Below are 12,452 nucleotides of genomic sequence, written 5' to 3'. Positions count from 1 at the left end.
TTCCATCATTATATGTACTGTTAATAAAGTCTTTAGAATATTTTGGCACATAGGGTGCCTTACACCCAAGTTTATTGTGTGATTGTTGTTACTTACTTAGTAATAGACATAATTCAAATGTTATTCATTATAAGGGCATCTATCACTAAATCCTTTCATAGTGCCAAATAAAATACGTTTCAGAACAATATGTTAAATGATATATATTATCTAGTAAAATGTAGAGGGAAGTGCAGGTGGTTAGAAGTCATTTAAAACACCTGGATTCATGAAAACAAATCCACTTTTAATAGTCATTGGTTTTCCTGCAGGGACAGAAATACTGTTCTCTCTTTCAAAGGAATTCATTCCAAATTGAATTACCTTTCCTGACAACACTCCTTTCATCAGACTTCTTATAAACCTCTGCCTTCCCTTAAACAGGGTAAGAATTACCTGCCTTATGACCGTTTATCCTCAGGGCCATCCTAGTGAATCAATTTTATAAATTAATTTAAACAATGTTGTTACCCACCCAGGGAACTGTTCACAGTGGTCTTTTGGAACCTTGAGCACAACTCACCGGAGGGGATGCAGTGGGAATTTGGTCCATGAAGGTTCTCCTTTTGGCTTAGTGAAACCAGGAAGTGTTTCTCAATTAATTTCAAGTATAGACAAGTTCCCACAGCATCTGAGACTACCCCTTGGCATTATTATCCTCATGTGAAGTCCTTAATGCCTGCTGCATGTGATACTGTGAGTTAAAGCAGCAAATTGTTTGAATGTCTACCATGTATCTCTTAATATCTTTCATGTTGTAAAATAAATTTTATATTGCTTGTAGGGTCATATTCTTTTTTAACCTCCTTCTAGCCCATGTTAACGTAATTTAATTAATTAATGGATAGAATGCAAAAATTAATTAATATCTTTAATTAATTACCTTGAATTAATGTAGTTCTGGGTGTGGAACTGAATGGATAGAATGCAAAAAATTAATTAATTAATTAATTTAATTCATTACATTAAATTAATGTAATTCTGGATGTCTCTACAGGTAACTGCAGAACCACTCAACTTGCCTAACTCTCATGTTAGCACTGGTGCTATTTATTGATTGTTCTTTATTTCTAAGCAAGAACATATTGTTATCATCACAACTCTCCTCCCGCTTTTTTTTTTTTTTTGAGACAGAGTCTCACTCTGTCACCCAGGCTGGAGTGCAGTGGCATGTTCTCAGCTCATGACAACCTCTGCCTCCCAGGTTCAAGCTAGAAGCTGATAACTGAGGGAGGAGACTTTTGAAAACAGTATTGATGATAATAATAACAATCTCCAATGCTTATAAATTTCTGTAATGTTGGCATTATTTCTTCCTTAATGTTTGTGAGAATTCACCAGGGAAGCCATTTGACCCTGGAATTTTTTTTGGAGGAGGGTTTTACAATTTTGAATATAATTTCCTTAACAGACATAAGGCTATTCAAACTTTCTATTTCTTGTCAGATTTGTTCATTTGTGTTTCTCAAGGAGTTCATTTTATCAAAGTCATTGAATTTATTGGTGTAACGTTGATGGCAATATTCCCTTTTCTTGCTTAAATGTCTATAGCATCTCTAGTAATGCCTCTCTTTCACTTTTTTTTTTTTTTTTTTTTTTTTTTTGAGATGGAGTCTTGCTCTGTTGCCCAGGCTGGAGTGCAATGGTGCTATCTTGGCTCACTGCAGCCTCCACCTCCTGGGTTCAAGCAATTCTCCTGCCTCAGCCTCCCAAGTAGGTGGGACTACAGGCACCCACCACCATGCCCAGCTAAGATTTGTATTTTTAGTAGAGACGGGGTTTCACCATGTTGGCCAGGCTGGTCTCGAACTCCTGACCTCAAGGGATCCACCCGCCTCAGCCTCCCAAAGTGCTGGGATTACAGGTGTAAGCCACCGTGCTTGGCCTTCACAAACCCTTTTAATAATCCAGTTGGGAATCCATTAAGCATTAAAGCTCTATAGTGAGATTATGCATCATTACTTTCAGTATTCATGGCCATTTGAGTAGCAGGAATCATTTTCTCAACTAGACTTAGTGGGTAAATGAAAATGTTTACAATGCAAAGGTTTATGGCTTGTCTTATTGTGATGGTGGTTTTTGCATCTTTTGGCTTTTCTCTCTACAATTAAATTGAGGCATTAAATATAAACCTTTCAAAGGGAAGGAGAGTAAAAAATAAATGTTAACAGCAAGATCATGGAATTTGGGACTTCATTACAACTCTCCAAATTCTGATCAAAAGACTCACTTCAGAATTTAGAATTAGGAGTATTAAAGAATGACTAAAATAGCTGAGATGGATTCCAGTCAATGACTGGTTTGACATCACCTATTTCCCTAAGAGAATTTTTTTTTCTCAATCTTTTAAAAAGACAGCAATTAATATCATTTAAGTTAAAAGATTACTGGGTGGGCATAGTAGCTAAAGCCTGTAATCCCAGCACTTTGGGAGGCCAAGGCAGGCAGATGACTTGAGGTCAGAAGTTCAAGACAGACCCTGGCAACATGGTGAAACCCTGTCTCTACTAAAAATACAAAAATTAGCAGGGCGTGGTGGTGCATGCCTGTAATCCCAGCTACTCAGGAGGCTGAGGCAGGAGAATCGCTTGAACCTGGGAGGCAGAGGTTGCAGTGAGCTATTGCACCACTGCACTCCAGCCTGGGCAACAGAGCAAGACTCTGTCTCAAAAAACAAACAAACAAAAACAGATTAACTATCGTGGCTGTTTTTAGTGTTTTTAGGGATCACTTCTCTCCAGAGTCTAACACAGAAGGGTGAGTTGTGCCTACCCAGTATCTTGGATGCTGTGTGCTCCAGAGTTCCTGTAATGAAAATGATCTCTGCCCCATCAGATGGACGATGAATTCGGTGGTGCCTTCTCCCTCTCTGTGGTTTCCATGTTGCTAATTGTCAGTGCCTTTGGTTGTAGGCAGAATACTTCTACGAATTCCTGTCCTTGCGCTCCCTGGATAAAGGCATCATGGCAGATCCAACCGTCAATGTCCCTCTGCTGGGAACAGTGCCTCACAAGGCATCAGGTGGGTGGTCTTTGCCTGAGGAAAGGTTTACACTTAAAATGTAATGATGATGAGAATATTTAAGATGCAAATGTCCTACATCAGAGAGGTTATGAAATGTTTTCCTGAAGAGATCTGTTGATTTTAGGACAGTTCAATTGTTACTCTTTGGGCAAAGGATTAAGATGGGAGTGAAGAAATGATGGTTATTTAATTTTCTAAAGATTCAGAATAGCCCCAGCCCAGCCCACACTAAGTTCATAAATGATTCAAGACTTTTTAAAGAAAAAAAAAGAGAAAGAAACACATCTGGTGAGATATATTTGACCAATGTATGGATTAATGAGATACACAAAAATGTGGCAAGGATACAAAGTAAGTGATTGGGGGGCAAATGGGATAAGTCAAGAAAATTCCCCAAAAGTTAGCATTGTATTAAATTAGAATTTGAAGGAGAGAAGAGACATGGAAAAGTGAGAGAAAGGGGTTCAACGTTTCATCATCCTTCTTTGCTAAGAAAATAATAGTATGTGATATTTGTTTCAAGCTTTTCAGCTTACAACAGACTCACTCTTGCATTATCTAATCTGAATGCTGGGAGTGAGTCAAATCCAGAATTGCAGCTCTATTTTCTAAATTAAAAAATTAAGACTTAGGAGATTTGACTGACTTGCCCAAAGTCAAATATTAGGATAGTAATAAGCAGTAGGGTCGAGACTAGAGCCCGGGATTTCTGACTTTTAGAAATATACAGAGATCACTTAACATCCTAATGTATTTCCTTCTCATCTTTTTTCTCTGAATTTTTACATATTTGCGATAATATATATTTGGTTTTGCATCATGATTTATTTTTTGCTTTTAACCTCTTAACATAACCATTTCCTATGTCATGATGGATTTTTTCAAAAGTTGTTTTTAATGCTCTTACAATATTCTATTTTATGGATATACCATAATTTGCATACGCATTCCCTTATTTGTTAATGATGTTGTTTTTAGAGTTTGAATATAGCAATATCACAACATTTTTTTAAACTAATGAATGGTAACTTCCATGCACATAGGAGCCCTGTTTTTTTGTTCACTGTGGCTCCACCCCAGGGCCCAGCACAGAACAGGTATTCAGAAAGTAATTGTTGGATTAATGTGCATACCAAAATCTTGGTGCTTATCTCATTATTTTGTTAAAATCGATTCCTAAAAGTTGAATTATTGTGTCAAATGATAGGAACTATGAGCTTTTTAAAGATTCTTAAAACAAATTGCCAAAATGCCAAATTACTTTCTGTAAAGGTTATCATACCCATTTTTACCCTGGTTAAGCAATAGGGAGAATGCTTGGCTTACTGTAATCCCATCAACATAGGTTATTAATCACATTAACTACTTTAGTGGCTCAAATAGTGAAAAGTCAGGCCAGGTGTGGTGACTCACACCTATAATCCCAACATTTTGGGGGGCTGAGGGGGGAGGATTCCTTGTGCCCAGGAGTTCAAGACCAGCCTGGGCAACATAGCGAGACTGTCTCTACAAAAAATAAAAAAAATTAGCCAGGTGTGATCGCACATGCCCATAGTCCCAGATGCTCAGGAGGCTGAGGCAGGAGGGTTGTTTGAGCTGGGGAGATGGAGGCTGCAGTGAGCTATGATTGCACCACTGCACTCCAGCCAGGGCAACAGAGCAAAAAAGAAAAAAGTCAGTCTCAAAAAAGATAAAAGAAAGAAAAAGTAAAAAGTCATTTATCACAGTCTTCTTTTGGTATTTTTTATTCCTATTAAGGTAGAAAATATTTTCTTGTATCTATTAGACCACGAAAAATGTGTACCATGCTCATTTTTATATTGAGATAATAGTGTTCTTCCTACTGATCTGCAAAGCTTGTTGTATATTAGGTATATTTACCACTTATTGCATTTTTTTCAATTTAACATTTATATTTTATTTTATTTTGGGGGAGAATATGCAGAGGCTTTAAAATCCTATGTGGTCAAACCTATCTTTTCCTTTGCAATTTTTTCCACTGCATTTGTGTTTTGATACTACTTCCTATTCCAGAGAGCAGTTAAGTTATAACTTTCATATGCATCTAGCATTTTATAAAAATTTATTTTTGGAATATTATGAAATAAGGCTCTAACCTGAATTATTTTTGAATCATTAACTTTTTTACATGAGAGTTGAATTGATTCAAGATATGCTGTTTATTTCACATTAAGTTTTTCTACACATAGGGTGTGTTTAGAGATTACTCTTTATTTTACTATTGTGATAGTGGTAGCTTTATAGTGTTTTAAAATCATCGATGGCATACTCTCTCTTTTTAAAAAAATTTAGTCTTATTCTTCTAGAGGAACATGAAAATAAATTTTGTCAGATGTCAAATAAAAATCCCCTTCGGAGATAATTTAAGTCTCTAAAGTAATCAGGAGATCAGATACTTTTACGAAGGGCATTTTCAGATTACGGTTATCTACCACTTCCAGTGGATCTGCCTTGTTGCATTCCAGTGCCATAAGAGTGGGAGACTAAATAAACACAGAGTTTCTCTAATTTCCCGACCTAAGTGTCATCGTGGGTGTAGACAGGAGGAGTATAACTTCAGTTTCTCTTTGATCATCACAGTGCTGCAGGTGTGACCAACAGCCCCCCTAGAGGATCTGTTTCTGACTTAGATGTGTTTGGGTTCTGGGTGAAGATTTATTCACCTGAGATGTGTAGCCCCCAGGACGTGAGCATCTATTCCAGAGATGTGGATACGCTGATTCCACTCAGATGGCATTGGTAGGGCTTTATTACCTTGTGGAGAAGAGAAAGACACTCCAGCCACCAAATTCTTGGAATATGGTCATCACTCAATCTCATGCCATGTCACATAATGTTTCTTTTTAGTTGAAAATAATTTTCTTTTTCTTTTCTTTTTTTTTGAGACAGAGTGTCCCTCTGTCACCCAGGCTTGAGTGCAGTGGTGCAGGTCTCAGCTCACTGCAACCTCCACCTCCTGAGTTAAAGTGATTCTTCGCCTCAGCCTCCTGAGTAGCTGGGATTACAGGAGCATGCCACCATGCCTGGCTGATTTTTGTATTTTTAGTAGAGATGCAGTTTCACCATGTTGACCAGGCAGGTCTCAAACTCCTGACCTCAAGTGATCTGCCTGCCTCGGCCTCCCAAAGTGTTGGGATTACAGGCATGAGCCAGCACCTGGCTAAAGATAATTTTCTATAAAATTCTTCTTGATCACATTTTTTGCTCTTTTTGTTTTGTTTTGTTTTGGAAGCAGTCAGAATAAAATAAGTACATAACATCTCTCAATTTCTATTTTATATTTTTCTTTTTTTCTGATTAATAAAGGAATATAAGCTCATCATAGTCCATTAAAAATACATTAATTAATTACCAGTTATACCTACCTGCTCAGCTTCTGGTAAATCTTGCGTCTTTGAATTTCTAACTTAATGCTTGTATCCTAAGTGCTTTTTTCACTTTTTGTGTCTAGTTCAAAAAAAAAAAAATCTTACTGAAATTCTACTTCTTAGGAAATTGACACATAAGATTTTGAACATATGATATGAGGATATTTTAATAGATCATGTTTAGATAGAACATCATTTTCTAATAATTTAGGTTCTTTATAAATAATAAATGTAGAGGAAAAAGTGGGTGACACTTTGGTCAACCTGAAACTAAAAACAACAAGCCTTCTTTGGGAACCAGGTGATAGGTACACACATGCCCATGTGTGCACACAGACTTGCACACACACACATCCTTTGCATATACAACTCCCTCACCCCACCCCATACACAGTCTTTTAGAAGCAGATGTAGGATTTGTTTGTAGAAATGCAGGTGCAAGAAGTTTATGGGAACCTTAGACTATTGCAGGGCAGTTACTCATTAGCCTCATTAGCTCAGTCTCTCCAGTAGAAGTGAAGGTACCTTGCATTATTAAAAAGTAACCAAATCAGTGTGTCTTTGCTCTTAAGCATCCAGGTAGCATTCATTATTCTACAAGGCTATTTTATACCCCCAAGCTGCTAAACTGTTCTTTTATCCTACAGACTCCTATATGCCTAAACATTGCATGAAAAAAGAAAACTCTTGATCTTTAACAGTTATGAAGTGCCTGCCTTCTGGCATCAGAAGAGAACAAAAACAGGAAATACAAACTTCAGGGTGGTTCAGTAAAATTACTGAGTTGTATAACAAAAAACAGTTTCATGAAGCCAAGACTTTGCCTCTTTGAACACTCTCTTTGTCTGACCATGAAACCAACAGAGCAGTGGTGTTTCTCAACTAGGACTTTTAGGAATCCAATGTCTACACTGTTAAATGGGTGCTCATGCTGGAGAGACCATCTTCTTATAGGTGACCTCAGTTCTTAGCAGAATGTGAAGCCCAGAGTTTGTGCTAAGTATTTGGTAAGAGAATGAATGGCTGGCAGGGCAGCTTGAAGGACTGATGAATATTTATGTTGGATATTTCTAGTGATGTAGCGATTCACGATCATGTGGTGTGGAGGATGGGCTCTTGCCTGCCTTTCTCATCTCTTGCCTTGTTATAAGGACAGGGACTCAACTGACTGGAGGCTGAGGCTATCTGAGCACCATGCCCATCTGTGTGTGGGAGCAGTGTGCAATCAGAACAAATTTGCTGCTTTCTTCTGTAGAAGAGTTAGTTGATGTGCAATCAATTGCATATCAGTCTGTACTTCAATGCTGTGAGTTATATTCAATCTGTTTTAGTTTTTCTGAGTTGTTTTAATTCACCTCGTTTAGATTATACATCCTGTTCTGCACTCGAATTCATATCCGGCCTAACTTCATCTAGCGTTTGGGAACAGTGGCTCTTTACTCATATGCCTATTGTTGCAAAAATACATGACTTTCACATTCCTGTTATTCCTCGGAAGCAAAGAGTCTCTCCTTTTTCTGCCTTTGATGTCTCTTTTTCTTGGTGCATCTCTGAGTGCATGTTGCTAGTATTTTATTCTCTACATCTCCCACCATCTATGGTGAATTTCTGTCTCTGTGTATATGTGCAGGTATGTGCATGTGTGGAAGTGCAAGTGTGTGCCTGTGCACACAAGGTATATGGTTGTGTCTACCATAATATACATCACATCTGTTGGTACCTAGTTTGTGACAGACAATATGCTAGATGCTGAGATTACAAAAACAAGATATAGTTCTTGCCTTTAAGAATTCTCATTCTTAGCAAAGGATGCAAACCATAATTAAATCATTACACCACAATGAAATAATATATATAGGTGTTTGCAAAATATATAAATGTAATTATATAGGCAAAGGGTGTTAGGAAAGGCTAAAGAAAGCAAGCACTATTTAATTTTGGCCTTGAAAGTTGAGTGGGAGGACAGTAGGACAGAAAACACAAGAAAGAACATTCCAAGCACCTGGGTGTGCAGTAAGGAAATTGTGGACATGCACCACACATTTGGGGAACTGAGAGAAATAGTTTGCACAGAGCACAGGGTTGACAAAAGGCAATTACTGGAGATGCAGCTAACTAAAGTCAGATTTTGGTTTTTTAAAGCAAAATTCTTTGAAAACTTTTAAAAGGTGTTTAATTATAAATATTATTACCTACATGGTCCTATAGGTAAAGTTTATATAAACAGAAAGGAAGAAAAGTAGGGTTTGCACAAGAGGAAATAAAATTTTTACTTTGTGTTTTAAAATTGAAGAGTGGGCAAGTGTAATGGTATGGTTTACCACATCTTTCTGTAATTCTCCTTTTACATTAAAAATTAATTGTTGATCTGGCTCAAGATGTCCTCAGTGAAAAAAATAATAATTCATTGAAATTATAAGCTAGGTACCTCCTAATTTCTAAACTTTATTTCCTAGTTCTTTACAAATCATTCTGCAGTAGGGTTCAGGTCATAACTGTGCTTACATGCCTTCTATTTCCAAAGAGGTAGAAACGTGCAGGTAAAACTTATATACCTGGGCTGATGGGATTTTTAATGTGTTCACTTTTAACTTGAAGCTGAATTTAAGGGCTAGAGTTATTATGCACAAATAAAATTAGCAAAAATTGCAAGCCTAGAGTATATTAGGTCTTTAAAAAATATAAGAAGGAAAATATTTCATATCAGTTATAACAGTAATTGAATATAACTTTAGTAAAATAATTTTTAGGGATATCATTTCTTTTGGTTTACTAAGAAAATGAAGATACTACATCTTTAGTTATCTGCCAAAATTGCTTGCAGTTTTTCTATTTTAAAACTTTCATTAGATTTTGCAACCTCGCTTTTGTTCCCTGCAATGGTGGAAAGCCGTATCTTCTAGCATCACCACAGGCCTAGGAACTCTGTGAACATGTCCTTACTTTAATTGACTTAAAGATTATGTTAGCAAACCACACACTTTTCTTTCTTTCCTTTTTTTTTTGATGGAGTCTTGCTCTGTTGCCCAGGCTGGACTGCAGTGGCTCTATCTTGGCTCACTGCAACCTCTGTCTCCTGAATTCAAGTGATTCTCATGCCTCAGCCTCCCAAGTAGCTGGGATTATGGATATATGCCAACACACCGGCTAATTTTTTTACTTTTAGTAGACACAGGTTTCACCATGTTGGCCAGGCTGGTCTCCAACTCCTGATCTCAAGTGATGCGCCTGCCTCGGCCTCCCAAAGTGCTGGGATTACAGGAGTGAGCCACCGCACCCGGCTGCAAACCACACACTTTTATGTGAGCACTCCAAGCCCTCTAGAAGCATCCCCTGACAACTTGTGAACACGTAGTCATAATTTAACTGGATTTGTAGACGGTCTTTCAGCACATCTGAAGATGTGGAAGAACTAATAATTGTTCTTAACTAAATTTCCTACAAACTTAATAAGACAGTTTTTGATATTTAACATCCAAGATATGTTTTGAAATTTGATAATGCTGGCAAGCAGAAATGAAGATGTGTTTACTGATAAGCATCTTCTCTTCCATACCAAGATTCTGGAAGCCAAAATAAAACTGAAGGGCCTTTTTAAAAGAATCAGGTGGGCTGCAAAGGAGAGGCTGAATGTGGTTCAGAAAAAAGATACACCTGGAAAATAATTTTGGCTGATGGCGTGCAGTGAGGAAGATTCTAAAAGTTCTATCTTTGAGTATCCGTTTAAGTTTTTCCATCTTTTTACGCCTCAAAGCAATTATTGGCCTACCTGTCCATGTAAAAGAGTCATAAGAAGAGTAAAGTTTTATAATGAACAAAGTATAAGTACAAAAAATTTAAAGAAATTACTTGTCAATTCCTTTGCTTCTTTCTGAAATAGAAATCTCCATTCATAAATGTTTTGTAAATTGGCATTTTTATATATGAGATTTCATTAAGCCAAGGTGTTCAATAGGGACAATTTTACTTTAGAACTTTAGACACAATTTTTTTGTTTTTTCTTTTTATTTCTGTTAAAATATATGTGTTTCCTTTTCATCATAATGATTTGCAATGTTAAAATCTCAAGTTTCAGGGGAGCTGGAAATGGGAGTCCATGTAATTTTGAGTATGGCATAGCAATGAACACTGACAATGCCAGAGCTGTAAGAGGAGTTTTGGGTTGCCAAAAGCACATTAAGAAATTGTATGACCAGCTTGTGTGCAATGGTTTACAGAAAAGGGCAGTCCAGTTTCCAGCTCATTTATTCCTATAAACCTAGGGAGCAAGTTTATCGACACTCTAAAAGGAAAAGATTTGTCTTAGCTTGATACAGTTTGCACAAGCTTGGCAGAAACCATAACCTGCCATGCAGAAATAAAATGAAGCAAAAAATCACATGTATACCCATTAGCAATATTTCTTTATATTCACAAGGAAGAACAAGAGTCTAGTGGATCTGCTACATCAGTCTTACCCAGTGGATATGTTATAATAACCCAGTGGGTGTTGGAAATATACATAATCAGCTTCTCAGCAAATGATCACATCTGATTTGCCCCATTTTCACCCAGTGACTTGTGGGTATCCCACAATGGGTGTCCTCCTTCCCTCTTTGTACAGCAATGTCTTCAGTTCCCAATCCCTGCTTTGTGACTTCATTGTCAACACTTGCACAGGCCGAGTGATCATTAGACTCACAAGAAAGAGAAGTTTCTCTTTAAGAACATAAAGCATTAGATATAACCCTATTCATGAGATTATTTCATCACATCAAACTCTCTTCTAGATGCCTGAGATATGGACACTTCTTATTAACAAACAGCCTGAGAAAATATTGACTTCATTAACTCAGTCCAATGATTGAACTCCAGTCTGAGTCGTAAAATATTTTCAAAGAAGATATTTTGTCACTTTCACATACACATAGTAAACATAAACCAGTGGGGTATTGCTCATCAGGCTTTATTTAAGGGATTATGAAATGCTGATTTCTAGCCCTTTTTGGATTATATGGAGGCTGATGAAGATGCCACAAAGTTTCTTCCCCGAATCAACCGCTTTTTATTAATTTTTGTTTGTCTTTTTGTTCTTTCCATGCTACATTGACGTATACATAATTAACCACTTCATGATTCTTCTTTCCATCTTTAATTTCCAGGGAAAATATTTAAGATAGTACAAGTCCAGACTATGAACAGAATAGCCCCAATTCCATATTAATGAGGTAAAAATTAGAGTCATTCACTCTTTCTTCACCTGATATGATGCTCAACTTCTGTGGAGCCCAGATGCTCAAAATACAGTTCCTACTCCAGTGGAGATACAAGGAAATCCACAACATGTGAACATTTTTGCTTTGTCCTTTGACTCTCTTCCCAAGATTTCTGTAAAACTAGAATCAACTAGATTAACTATTTCTCCACACTTTCTCTTTTTTTCTTTTAGTTGTTCAAGTTGGTTTCCCATGTCTTGGAAAACAGGATGGGGTGGCAGCATTTGAAGTGAATGTGATTGTTATGAATTCTGAAGGCAACACCATTCTCCAGACACCTCAAAATGCTATCTTCTTTAAAACATGTCAACAAGGTAAGCACCGATGGTGATTCAAGAGAAGACATGTTGTAAGGGCTTAAGTGTGATTTGGGCCAAATATTTATACCTACACACACACACACACACACACACACATACATACACATACATACATGGTTTTTTGGATGATGGCTCTATAACTACAGCAACGGAAGGAGGAGATGATAAGCACAGGATTTAGCAACAGTACTAAGATAGACTTTCTCTGACCTTGACCCCACTTTTAATATTAGGAATAGGAACCTTTTCAAAACACCTTTTCTTCCTCCTTCTCCACTCCTCCAACACAGTCGTTGGGAGTCCCAGTGTATCTCACCCATGGTCATGAATTTCCCCCTTTCTTGCTCTGTTTGCTCATGGCTAGGTGGCTCATCATTACCAGCACTTCCCACTTGTCCCAAAGGCAACACTAATATAACCTCTAA

General features: G+C 37.2%; 1 protein-coding gene across 1 annotated transcript in view; it reads left to right on the top strand.

Moving 5' to 3' along the window:
• Positions 1-12,452, top strand: part of WIF1 (WNT inhibitory factor 1) — a 71,244-nt gene that overhangs the window by 41,156 nt on the left and 17,636 nt on the right. Inside the window, exons 3-4 of the mRNA XM_024257484.2 lie at positions 2,952-3,060; positions 11,881-12,021. Coding sequence (XP_024113252.1) covers positions 2,952-3,060; positions 11,881-12,021 — 250 coding nt within the window. The remainder of the gene's footprint in view (positions 1-2,951; positions 3,061-11,880; positions 12,022-12,452) is intronic.

This window comes from Pongo abelii, chromosome 10 (genome assembly GCF_028885655.2).
Source record: "Pongo abelii isolate AG06213 chromosome 10, NHGRI_mPonAbe1-v2.0_pri, whole genome shotgun sequence".
NCBI classification, from domain to species: Eukaryota; Metazoa; Chordata; class Mammalia; order Primates; family Hominidae; genus Pongo; species Pongo abelii.
The sequence above is the reverse complement of the archived record's forward strand: the minus strand, read 5'-3'. Positions and strand labels throughout refer to the sequence as shown.